The sequence below is a fragment of the Pongo abelii genome, chromosome 15 (genome assembly GCF_028885655.2).
Source record: "Pongo abelii isolate AG06213 chromosome 15, NHGRI_mPonAbe1-v2.0_pri, whole genome shotgun sequence".
NCBI lineage: Eukaryota > Metazoa > Chordata > Mammalia > Primates > Hominidae > Pongo > Pongo abelii.
Genome location: NC_072000.2, coordinates 84,109,020 through 84,122,864, shown reverse-complemented (window position 1 = coordinate 84,122,864; position 13,845 = coordinate 84,109,020). Strand labels below are relative to the sequence as shown.

General features: G+C 37.1%; 1 protein-coding gene and 1 long non-coding RNA gene across 44 annotated transcripts in view; one reads left to right on the top strand and one right to left on the bottom strand.

Annotated features, from left to right (window-relative positions):
- Positions 1 to 13,845, top strand: part of LOC129049947 (uncharacterized) — a 76,746-nt gene that overhangs the window by 56,342 nt on the left and 6,559 nt on the right. The window lies entirely within an intron of this gene.
- NRXN3 (neurexin 3) overlaps positions 1,258 to 13,845 on the bottom strand; it is a 1,691,350-nt gene continuing 1,678,762 nt past the window's right edge. For 15 of the 42 annotated variants that reach the window (XM_054529674.2, XM_054529671.2, XM_054529673.2 and 12 more), the window contains one exon: positions 1,258 to 4,641. In XM_054529674.2, the coding sequence (XP_054385649.2) occupies positions 3,716 to 4,641 (926 nt within the window). In that variant the 3' untranslated portion in view covers positions 1,258 to 3,715. 42 annotated transcript variants of the gene reach the window in all.

Genomic DNA, 13,845 nt, shown 5'->3' with positions numbered 1-13,845 from the left:
ATGCCACTGCACTGTAGGCTGCAAGACTCCATCTCAAAAAATGATGGGAGAACATCTAATATAGAACTTTGAAGACAGGAACAACAAAAAAAAACATTGCATAATTTGATATCACTGAACCTGACTTTTTCCCCCCCATTCCTAAGATAGTCGATAGTATAACCATTCCACTAATGTTATCTCGAAGGCATAGGCTTAACTAAATATATATTTTTAAAATTCTAACTCTGAAAACTGGTAACCAACATATGGATAAAGGATAGCTGTTCAGTTAAATCTATATTTCTAGATCACAGTGAAGAACAAAGGGTAGATGGATTATCCAATTGGCCAAGTAAGTGTGTGCTGAGAGAACCAGAAATATGAGACATTTCTGTTACAATGGGTGTATGAAACAAGTTGTAATCAGAAATTCTTGTAAGAAGCTGTTAAAATTGAAGCACTCATTTAAATTTTGGTTTTGGATTCTGTTTTTTAATTTTAAATTTTAATATGGTGGGAGGCTTGGAAAGAAGACATCTAAGACTTTCTAGTGCTTATGGCACTATGTGAACATAGTTTTAAATACTGTTTAAAGCTTGTTGATTTACAGAAAATACATAAAAGCTATGAAATGCCTTTAAAAAACATAGTATCCAAGCCGGGCGCAGTGGCTCACGCCTGTAATCCCAGCACTTTGGGAGGCCGAGACAGGCGGATCATGAGGTCAGGAGATCAAGACCATCCTGGCTAACATGGTGAAACCCCGTCTCTACGAAAAATACAAAAAATTAGCTGGGCATGGTGGTGGGCACCTGTAGTCCCAGCTACTTGGGAGGCTGAGGCAGGAGAATGGTGTGAACCCGGGAGGTGGAGCTTGCAGTGAGCCGAGATCGTGCCACTGCACTCCAGCCTGGGCGACAGACCAAGACTCTGTCTCAAAAAAAAAAAAAAAAAAAAAACCCAAAACAAAAACATAGTATCCAATAATCTTTTCTAGAATACAATGTTTCTATCTTCTTTTCAGAAAAATGTACTCCCTCCTGGTTATTCTATCATAGCAATTTAAAAAATAATGCCTCAAGTAACGGATGATAATTATCTCATAAATACGCCATTTTGATAACTTAATGTAATAATTAGTAACTGCTTAGAATATCTTCTATCACATGAAAGTGGTCTAGCTCTTATTCGGCTTTTAATAAGATATGACATACTTAGCTTCAGTGCGAGATTTTCTCAAATGTTAAGAAAATAAAAGTGCATCAGCATACAAGGTTTTGGGAAGAACATTTTATTGCTAAGCATATCCTTGAACGAAAATGCAAATATGAACTAAAAGAGAAAAGAAAAAAGAAAAAGCAGTAATGTCACAACATCATAAAATAAATTCCTTTAGGTTCTGCTAATAAAACAGGAATATGATAGAAGCTCACATAGAGAATGCACATGTTCCCATAAAATTGTCCAAATAGAAACTTACACTAAAAGGAATATAACAAATGTATTATTACTCAAATTGAAAAAAATGAAAGAAAGCAGGAAATCAGTTCACAAGACCTCAAGACTCCAAGAACAGCAATCTTTTACAGACATCGAGATATAATCAACTTCGTATAGGCTGGGCCGTTTAGGTTATCTAAAATCGTGCTTTGATATCTCTTTATAATCCTGTCTTTTTTAATGATAACAAAAAAATTAAACTCTTAACACATTGAAATATTAGATAATGAGGAACACCTCTTTCCATACACATTAGTAAAGGCTACCATTTAGATTGCACTTTTTGCCCCATGTCGTTAAGATATTTTTTCAAAGTCAAATATTCATGCAACTTACAAAGACCAGCAAGAGTAGATTTCTAAATCTAAACAGCTGATTGATTTTCATCTGTACAAAAGAAATTGTATATCTGACCCTCCAGAGGACACACTTCATTTTTGTGTGAATATTTGTCTTGCTTTGTCTCTTGCTTTTTGGATAGCTATGGCCATACAACCAGTTTATTGTTTTTCTGTACATTGTTTCCTCTTTACAAAAAGAAAAAGACAACCAGAATATAAACTAAACAGAAATAAACAGGAAAAAAACCGTTCTTAAAGCAGTATGTACATAGGTGGCTAAGGAATTATACCAGCAAAAATGTAGTAAAATATGTAAACAAAATCTGAATTTTTTTTTAAATTCTCTTTGACACAGTTAACTGTGACAAAACTAAAATTCACACTTTCTTCACATTTTAAGGTTTGCTTTTTTGTTGTTTTGTCATTTTATTTTAAAACAACATTCTCATTCCATTTCAAGACTTTAACAGATTTCCTGTGTCAGTCATCCCATCAAACATACCATGATAAATATATCTGTATATATATTTATTTATATATATATTATACTATTAAATTCCTTTTGTGTGTGTGTCACAGCAGATTTATTCATTTATTTGTTTTTAAAAAAGATGGGTGAAGAGAGAAGTGAGCAAATGGAAGGACAGAGTTATCCATAAATGTCAGGCTACAAAATTAAACCACTATGAAAACCATTGTCATGTTCGGGGCGGGGAAAGAACTATGTGTTTTGTACTCTGGCATGACATGGTTGGCTTGTGTGACCTTTTGTGGTTCCATCACGAGTTGAATTCCCCTACTGTCTGGTTTGATAATTCAACAGACTTTAATATTGTCTTTTTTATTTGCATGCATTTCAATCAGTCACAGATCCAGCCCACCTCCCCTTCCTCTTCCGTAGGAAAGGCTGTTTTTAGTTTGTGGGGCTTTCCTCTTTAACACAATTTGGCTGGGTGAATGGACAGGAACAATATTGTTACGTAAAGCCAATAGCTCTGATAACACCAGCCCTAAACCCATCTGTTCCGGGTTTGGGTGGTAAATTCTGAAATTAGATCCTGGGGGACCAGCTTTTCGAATCAATTTATCATCCATCACATGAATTTTGCTATGTGTTCAGCAAAGCATCTTATAGCAAACAAACAACAGATTCTAGAGACACCATAACCTGATATGTAGAGTGAACACCATGGTAGCTTTTGAGTTCATATGGCAATAGTCTCTCTCACTTTTGTTTTGAGTTTTTTTCCTCTTCTGATGTCCAGTCATTATCAAAAAAATAAACAAAAACCCAAAAGCCATTTTTCCCCTCAGATCTTAAAGTTACACGCACACTGGTCAGAACCAGATAAGGGTTGTGGGTTTTTTTTTTGTTTTTGTTTTTTGGTGTTTTTTTTTTTTTTTAACTTTTTTCTTTTTTTGTTCTTGTAGTTTTGTTTTTTACATAATTAAACCGAAAAAACATGGTTACAGTCAAGCTTCACAAACATCATTACAGACTCACTTGGAGTTATGGAACAAGTAAGCCATGAAGTCTTCTACCTTTTAGTAAAAGGTCCTCCGGAGAAGGAAGTTTCCAGGCCTGCGGAAGTGGTGGAGCCACCGTCCGGCTCCAGAGCGCTAAGTGTGTGCTTTATGATACAGCAGGGCACAAAACCTTCTGTCTCCCAGCGACCGCTGGGACCTTGCCGCAGCCGTGGCTGAGCTTTAGAGAGAGATGCATCGCTGTGTGTGTGTGTCCTTTAAAAAACGGTTTTCCCCACCAGAGTCGTGGTTATATACCCCATTTCATAGTTCCAGCAGTTCTGACATCTGTGAGATCTCACCGTCCAAAGATTCATAGGCGTGGATAGAAATAACTGAAAACTCGCGTGTGAGCAGTGTTCGCATGTTTACACGTAATACTCCCTGTCCTTGTTTTTCTGTTTCTTGTGGCCGCTCTTCGAGCTCTGCTGCTTCTCCTTCATGAGCGTGCCGTTGCTCTGGGCGGAGTTGCTGATGTAGTTCCGCGTCTCGTCCACTTGATAGGACCCCTCGTCCCTGTTCCTGTACTTGTACATGGCGTACAGGAGGATCAAGATGCAGAGGGCGGCAGCAGCCACAATGCCGACGACCATCCCTGTTGTGCTGCTCGACTCCCGGATCACCTCTGAGGCCCCCGGAACCCGTCTGATTCCCGGCTCCGTGGGGTTTGCTGTGGGCACATTACGGAACATGGGGGAAGTAATTAGTGGGCTCTTCAGTTTGGTGCTGTCTAGCTCATAGGCAGTGGGCAACGGAAGCAAGACTATATCAGGCTGGGGTTTGAGATCACGGTTATTCATTTTGCCAGCTGGCAATTTGGGCACCATCCCAGACGAGGAGGAAGCTGTGAAGCGGATCAGCTCAGGGGATAAAGATGTGGTAGTAGTCCTACTAGTTTCGGAGACTTTGTTAGGTCTAAAGTCCTTGGATTCCCACTTGGGCGCATGTGCTTTGTAGCCACCTTCGAAGATTGAAGTGGAAAGACTCTTATCTGTTACCAAGGAGAAGGTGGTGTAAAAATCTTCATCATCAGTAGGGGGCAGGTTAGAGTCAAAGGTTTCCCCTGAGCCATACCCAGATATCACCAAGCCATCATCATCACAACCATCGCTGCCTTGGTCCGACAAGCAAGGTAACCCCGCCTCAGAGGTCATGGACAGGGAATCTTTGGTGGTCTCAATAATGGTGAGGAGGGGGCGAAAGGTAGGGGGGAGTGTAATGGAAGGTGCACGAGTAGCAATAGGAGGGGTAGCTAAAGGGTCTTCTACAAGAAGAGGGATAACTAATTCACCTCCTGGGATGGAAAAGAAAAAGAAAAACAATTAGTATATTTGTAAACATAACTCTCACTCAACCAACGTCATTCACAGGTTATGCCTCAGAAATTATCATAAAAAGATCTGGATCTTTTCTGGATGGAGTCTAATCATTCTAGGCAGATTTGGAGCCTTCTGTATGCCTCTTGCCACCCAAACCTGAAATCCCTAGATCAGGGGCTTAGATTTTTTAAAGATACTCTCAAGTAATTATTCAGATAGAATTCAACTATATATGTTCTTTCCAGGATCTGCTTATGGGCTGATGACATTCAGTCAAATGATACTGTTATAAATAGTGGCTGGCTATCAAAATTGGTATGTGTGGGTACATGCACACATTGTGTGCTTAACTTATGAATTTATTAACATGCGTTTAAGATTTCTTTATTGCCTTCTTGGGATTCTACTTATTTGCTCCCAGGAGGATGAGAATGACCGATTCACCATCTTTTTGAGACCAAGATCAAGAAACATAAAAGATCATGACCTTTGTGTTTTCTTAAGTTACTTCCTTTTATTTCACACTTATTAATCACAGTCCTTGTTTAAGCCGAGTGATAGGGATTTACAAAAAGTTAAAAATGTTCATCTAACAAATCCATTTTGACTATGCTTTTCCAGAAATCCCCCTGACTATTAAATGACAGCTTGCCTTGCATTAGTCTAATATTTGTATGCATTGCTTTCATGCTGTATGCAATATATGCTGAGCTGGAAGCTAGATTTTCAAAATACCCAGCCTAGATATCCATGACTTGAAACTTTTCCACTCAGAAATGTTGACTTAGCAAAGTGAGTTTTTTAAATTGGTGATTGCTAACTAGTGTGGCAAAAACATATCTGTTTACCCATAGACCCTCATTATTGCACTTAGAATCATATGGACTAAGTTGGGAAAGAAAGCTCAGAATAGTTAATTAAATCACAGGGCCTTGCAGATCATGGGTACCACAAATATTCTGCAGTAGTGGTTGTTTACCTGGCTGTAAGGCCAAGATTGCTATGCATCTATGTCAGCAAGATAATTGATCTCTCTTCAGTGTCTTTACAGTGTTATTTTCCAAGCAGAGGAAGAATCTTAAGAAGTTACAGTCCATGTCTCTTTATTGAATTTATTCCAGAAAAATGTATTCCCACTATCACTTAAAAAGATCTGCTCACAGGGATGGTATGAATGTTTCCCTGCCCCAGTTAGAAGGTTGAGATACTAATGTGACGTTATTGTTGAAGGCCTCTTTCTGAGCTGACCCATTGAGCTGTCAACTGGTACAACGTACGTGTGTCTTACACTTGGTAATAACTTTGCTGTGATAGTATAGTCAGTGAGTAGCTTTTAACAGATAAGACTGTAGTTGAGGTACCCACCTCATCAGTAACAAAGCCAGACAAGGAGGTGATTCAGTACCAGAATTCTAGGGGTACTCCAAGGGAATAAGCCTTGGAGCCTACACAGTCTTCCAGGGTTTTTCCTATGAAGATTGATTCACGAATTAAAACTCTCCTTTTGAATGAACAGGAAATGCTTCAAGGTGCAACCTTTCCACAGCTTGCATCTTGAAACCTTTCCCATGCATCCAGATTGTCCAGGTTTCAGGTGTGCTAAGAGAAGGGCTTCCTGAGAAGAAAGCTAATACCTACCTTCAAGCCCTGAGAAATTGTTGGTGCCCATGTCGGAAGCTTTTATTCTCTCCCTGTTTAGCCTATAACAATTGTGTTCTGCAGAAAGAAACTGAGTTTGGGAGGGAACTGATAAGGTATATAATGTGTATCATTTAGAAGGGAAGGGACAACAGAATGTTGTAGTGTCATCTCTGGCCTATGTGATAATTTTACTATGAAATTCAAAAAACACCTTTTTGAGATTCTCAAGATGATCTTATAGTATGTGCTCTAAACCTGAGCCTCTATTCTAGTGCTCAGAGTTTGAAACTATTGAGCAAAATGATCTGTGCAGATTTGCCAAAGATTCACACTTAACTGTACTAGACCAGCAGACAACTATTTTTTTTACATTGTGAACATATATAATTCATATGCCTTACAACTTATTTAATGCATAATTTACACACTTTTGCTAGTTTTTATAAATGGAATTTGGAGTGCAGTTCCCTAAAGGTAAGCCAGTCCTAAAACTAACTCTGAGCAAACTTTCTTATTATTCTTCTGCTAGGGGGTCCCAAGTGGTAGATTTAAGGTGATATATGAAAGAGGGCAATGTTTGAGTAATAGAGCGGTGATGAGAGAGAGGAAGTGAAGGCCCATGGACTCTGTCTAAAGCTTCCTTAAGGATTTCTCAGGCACAGTTTTACTTACCTTCAGAGGACAAGGCAGGATTTTCTTTTTTAACTTATCTACAACACAGGTTTAACATGTGTGTTCTTTTCTGGCACAAACACCGAGTCATTTGTTCCTTATGGCAATGACAAATCTACCCCATGTAGAGTAAGCAAAGACGAAACTAGGTTAAAGGACAAGGAATAACTGATATCTTAGGAGGCAAAGGCCTGGTACAAATAGTTTGAATATAAAGGCAAATTGTTGGGTAAGAGGCAAGTGTCCCTTTAAGTGGGATTAAGATCACCATCTTCATGATTACAGAGTGGCATTCATTTGCAATTTTAGTGTACCATCTGTGACACCCAACCAGAGTCTTAAATTTGCCTTTTTGTTTTTTCAGTTTGTTTTTTCTCCTTGCAATACCAGCTAAAGCTTCCACAGTGTACTTGTTGTTTCAAAATCTACAAACTGTTCAATCTGCAGTTGAATTACTTAACTTTCCTTTGCTATCTCCCTCTCATTTAACACACTAATGCAAGTATCTTAGATTTAAAAAAAAAAGAGTAACCACATTTTTTATAACTGCACAGTAAAAGGGTTCTGAAGCTTGTTAATTTATAAAGAGCTTCTAAAAGCCTGGTGAGTCCTAAAGTGAAATAAGAGCTTATTTTAAAACTAAAATGATGGGTATGCTATTTCAGAGTTTAGAAAACAAAATCTTTCAGAACTACTGATCTCTAGTTTTCTTTGCCATTTTGTTATTAATCTTGGTAGCAGCGATAAAAATGATAAATGATACCCTCTGTTGGGAAAATCTGAGCCCAAATTATGCTGATTTTTAGACAGCAAAGTGGTAGAAGCTTTCCTAACCCCCCTTTCCTGGCTTCTCAAGAAGTGGGAAGATTGCCTTCAGTTTAAAATGAAGTCAACTACGGTACAGGGGGGTCTTTATGACAAATAGGAATTCTAATGAAAATAGGTAGAACATTTAAGATAACAGTAAACATGAAAAATGCCTGGGACAAGTGTATATGTTGGTGTAATTAATTTTAATATTAAATTCCATGTTTAAGATTGCAGATGATAATAGTGTCCTCGGGGGATCAAAGGCACACGTCATTTGAGAGGAGAAAGTGATGTATTTCTCCTACTATAAGATCATTAATAGAAATCACTTAGTTTGGCCAGGAGCAGTGGCTCACGCCTGTAATTCCAGCACTTTGGGAGGCCAAGGCGGGCGGATCCTGAGGTCAGGAGATAGAAAACAACCTGGCTAAAATGGTGAAACCCCATCTCTACTAAAAATACAAAAAAATTAGCCAGGCATGGTGGCTGGCACCTGTAGTCCCAGCTACTGGGGAGGCTGAGGCAGGAGAATGGCGTGAACCTGGAAGGTGGAGCTTGCAGGGAGCCGAGATCACGCCACTGCACTCTAGCCTGGGCGACAGAGCGAGACTCTGTCTCAAAAACAAACAAACAAACAAACAAAAAGTAGTTTGGTGGGAAGCTATTCAAGTCTTCTTGTTTATTTTAATCAAAAGTGACTACCCTGAGAAATGTTCAAGTAGCTGATAATATTTTCTTCACTTCCCAGAGACCATGAAGTCAGTGATCAACTATGTGTCGCATGCCTACCAAAGTATTCATGGAAGCAAATAACCCAAAGTCATAAAGGGTTATGAGCAGAGTAATACAAAACCTGTAATCCATCAAAATCTTAATTTCCTATGCTATCCCCAGAATTTTCTTTAGTTTGGGATAAAAGCTATCTGTATTCCTTAAAGTTAGCATTTTAAAATCAGGCATACATACCCCTTTTTGGCAGAATTGTGCTTTTCTTTAAACTAGAGAGATCACTAGAGATATAAAAGGTCTATTTTAGCCCTGAAGTCTTCCCGGCTTTTTTGCTTTATGAGTGTATTTGTAGATATATAATTCATGCCTCTAGTGCTTATATCCAGCAAAAGGGGCTCACTGCCATCAAAAAAGTGTATAAAAAATTTAATAGAACCCTTCTGAACTGTGAGAATGTTGTGGGTGATAGTGAATGCAGTGGGTTATCTTTGGAAAAAAAAAAAAAAGAACAAAAAAACAAGAAGCATGAAGTTTCAACACTTGCCTCTCTGGAGATATTTGGGTTTTGAGAGTTCACGAAAATACCAAAACAGTGATGCTGAACAGTGAGACTCTGGGAGAGGACACCATGCTTGAATTCCTTGAATTCTTTTTATATATTTGGGTATTTCACCTCATCTCTTATTTGCATTATTCCAATTTTCTGCTTGAAAATTCACATAACAAGGGGAAATCATTCTTTTCCCCCCAAGAATTAATTTTTCAAAGATATTTAGCTCCTTGGTGACATAGAAGTGTATACTTGTAACACATAAATATCATAAAGCTTGTAACCATGAAATTGCTCTCTATCAATCTTCGGGAAAAAATAGTCATGGACAAACAGGGCAAGTACCTGGGGAGAAGACAGTAGAAAACCTCAAGTGTCTCAAAGAAGCTTAACTTGTATTTTAACAGGATGAGAATTTCTAGGTAGGGCATTCTCCCTCCCTTCCCTACCACCCTTCCACCCCAGCAAAGGGTTTGTCTGAAATAGGTTCGATTTTGAAAGGCTACAGATTACATTTTTCAACAATAAGATGAGCCACAGCCCCTTGATATCATTATGTATTATAAAACATGAAATGTCAAGTGGAGTGTTTCATTTGCTTATTAAGAGCTTTGCTTCTGAAGTAACTCAGACTCTTAGCATCAGAACTCTGTAGGAGTTCCTACTAGTGCTACGAATTTGGTCAAATTTCTTAAACTCTATGGAAAATGAGAATAATAAAATACCCTACCTCAAACCATCAATGCAAATATTAAAATAATACATATTAAGTATTTTTTATATGTTAGATGGTTAGCACAGTACCTACTGCTATTCAGAAATGCTAGTTACTAATGTTATTATTTCTACTAATGTATTTGAGCTATAAACACTTAAATAATCACTTTCTTCTAACCCTTCTTTATTTAGTGGCTTCATGCTAAAGTAGAAGTATAATTATATAGGATCTAGATTATTGAGGCTATTTTAAATAATAGAATATAAGGAATAATTTATAATTCAAAGAGCTTGTATTTTTTTAAAATAAACTTTTATGAAATTTACCTTTGGATATCTTTTTCATAGAAAGAAAATATTCTAATGCAACAAGATAAAACAACATCCCATTTAGGAAGTTCTAAGTTTGAGACCTAAAATATTATCTAGCATGTCAAACAACACAGAATTGCATAAACTGAGGTAGAGAGAGCCCAAACATTAAGCTGCTGGCTTGGAAACATCTCTTATCCACCATTCAGTTTGATATTTCCATAACAGTTTCAAATAACACAAATATCTGTAAAGCAAAACAAGTAACTTCTTGATTAAAAAATTTTATAGTGCTTCTTACCAATCTTATGAATGTTGAAGTGCATAAGGCAGCATTGGTCCAAATAATCTTAAGGTGAAGGAATATTCTTACCCTGTAGTTACACGATGATGGTACCTACCTGAAATATTTTGTATGTATAACTTTAGATATGAAAATCATCATGTTTTCTTGGTAGAATCTTAAGATCCCTGAAAGCTTACCTGATTAAATCCTTGAGAGAAATGAAAAAGGGAAAAGGAGAAGAGACAAAGGAAAGAGGGAGAGAGAGAATGTGTGTGCGCCTTCTGTGTGTGTGTCTGTGTTTTCGCCAGTTGTTAGTTCCATACACTGGAAGGCGTCAGTATCACAGAACAATACTCGAAACACCTGGGATTCTTGATATCTTCATTTTCAGTATAATTGATTTTGTAGCCTGAAGCAAAGGTGAGAGTATGATCCTGGATAACCAAACTCTACCATAGTCACTTGAGAGTACCTTATTTCCCCTTTGCTGAAGGAAAAGAACTAATTTCCTAAATGCTTTTTAAGGAATTTAAAAAAGATGCAATTACTGCTGGTACTACTTGGAGCTAACCCAACTCATTTTCTTCTGGGGTACAGGCCTCCCACTGGCTGGAAACAATTTTAAGATACCAAATAGAGCCTACCAATACTTTCAAGGCTTTAAACATGGTGGTGAAAAAGTTCAGGCAAAGAGGCCAGGCTTTGTTTGGGTGGTAAGAACAATGTATTAACCTCCTTCTACTGAGAGTAGTATTCACATTGATTATTAGAAGCAATTCGGCACAAAACATAACAGTGAAAATTCAGCAAATAGACACAAATGAAATAAAAAATATAGTCTTCAAAATTATATAGTAGAAAATAAAATCAACTTCATAGCCAAAGTAAGCTGGGAGAAGGAGAGCAAATAACATTGAGGCATTCACAATATAATAAGAACAGAAAGAAAAAGTAAAAGCAAATCAAAAATAGAAGCTGTTCTGGGAAAAAAAGAAATCATTTCCATATAGGCAAAATAATTTAAACTAAAAAAGCATACTATATTAATTTATAGTCAACTTACATCAACAAATTGCCCGCATGTTTTTTGGCATGAAAGAAAAATTTACAAAAGAAAGTTGTGTAAGAATGCTCTTGGACAAATAGAATTGCCACATTCTTGTAACTTGCTTTTTTTGTTGTCATTTCTTAAAAACTTTTGAGCAAAATGTCTAATTTTTCAAATATAATAATTTACAACAGAAGATGATACAGGGAGGCAACAACACATACATCCACACCACATAACATAAAAAGAAAAAAAAATCTGCACTTTAACAAATTGTTGCTTTGGGGGGTTTGGGAGGGCATCAATTTTTGAATTTAAAATAATTCCGATTGCTATGATTGAAAAACCAAACAAAAAAACCTGTTTACTTTTATAATTTGCCTTTCAAAAAATTCTATGACTCTAATGGGTTTTGAATGAATTTCTGCATTTATAGGTTTTCAGATATATATTTAATTTTTTTTGTCTTTTTGACAAATTTTAGGCTTTCTTTAATTTAGGGAGATGGATGACAGCACACAAATTTTAACAATGCTAAAGAAAGGGGGAGAATGGGAAGGAAAGATGCAGGAAGGGGAGGGTCATATCTATGAGTGAACTACACAGGAGATGAAGATGATAGGAGTAAATGTGTAAGTGAGTCGCCATGTCCATGTAAGGGCGGCACGGAGTGATCTAGCTGCATTAGAGCTTCTGGCTGTAAGGAAGGGATGGGCAATATACAAAAACAAATGAGCCTACACATGCCCATCTATGGAAATAAAGAACAGAACTCTAACACTGACAATCTCACACACCCTAAGCTGCAACTTCTTCAACATGCAATTACTCCAAAAATTATTACAGTTTCATTAAAGATTTTCAAATAATAAAAACAGTTAAACTTTTTCCTACTAAAAATAGCCAAAATACATAAAATACTAGTAGTCATGATCAAAAAGTTTAAAGCAAAAACAAGAAGACTAGATTTATGCATTCAAGTTGAACAACTTCATCGGCAGCCACACAGCCCCATCTAGAGTGGGGGAGGTTCAGAAATCTACAGAGGTGATTGAGATGCACTACTAAGCAGGGGGCCCACGCACTGGGTTACTAATTACTTCTCTATAGAGAAAAGGTATTTTCCAAATGACATCATCTGTCTTCCTTATGCCACCCAGGTTGCACGCAATTGGCAATGAGACCAGGCTAATTTGAAAGATGTGGATGTGAGGATTCTGCAGCTGAAGTTGTTCCACATTTAAAGAGGGAGTGGGGAAAAATTGCAGAAAACAATTCATAACTTTTTTCTCATAATTTTAGATAAAATCAAATCTAAGATAAAGATCTAGCAATTAAAAGAAACACATTGATATATATATATATATATAGATATATATAATATAAAAAGCACTTAATTCCCAAACAAGAAGGGAGAAAAAAACAAAAAGTTTAAAGAAAAAAGTATTTCACACACTTTCAGAGATGAACAACCAGACGCACAGGCTTGAAAGGCACAGACAGAGCAGTCAGGGGACACGTTTTATTTGCTTTGCTTTTTTGGCTGGTTAATTCCCCTTTTCATGATAGCCAAAATTAAAAACAGATTGTGCATTTTCTTTAAAAAACTAATTTTACACTTTATTTTTGGCTTTGCTTTGAAAAAATAAAAAGGGCGTGCAGTCTGGATGTACGTCCTAAGTAGACATTTAAAAGAGAAGAAAGTAGCTAGACTGACAAATGGGTTATCATGTACTATCCTTCAATTGTAGGAATGTTAATCCAGTTAACACATGCTTAAAGTAAGTTGCATTTAGGGGAAAATAGAAAAACAGAACAGCAAGCTAGGATTAGGGGCAGCAAGACAAAACCAGTTTAGGGGTAGGAGGAAGGTACTGGGTTTTGTTTCATGCCTTTCCAGTAGGGGTGAAGGACATCTGAAGGCTTCCTGACAATTAGAAGGAAAGCATGTGAGAGGTGTGTGTGTGTGTGTGTGTGTTGGGCGTTGAACTAGAACCTGTATTGACAGGAATTGGAATCAAAATACATATGGGTTCATGAGTTCTGCTTCAGGAAATTTATCCCAAATTTATTCATAGCCTTTAGAAGGCATATTTTATAGGGCATAGAGGGGTTATAATTAACATTGCTCTGTGGGAGGGTTCTTGGGCTTAGTCAAAGTGACAGGGCACAATGATGACAGTAGAATGTTAATAAAATGAGCCTGATAAATGGAGGAATAGCCAATTTTTTTTTTTTTTTTTGTAAGAGTAGCAAAACCCCTCTCTACTCCAAAGAGTACAATATCAGTGTCTGTAAACTACAGGACAATCATGAAAGGAATAAAGTTTACTGGAAGTGCTTTGAGGAAAACTATGCCAATAAGGTTTATTTGAAGTACATTGGGGAAAACTATTTCTCTCACATGTATGCAC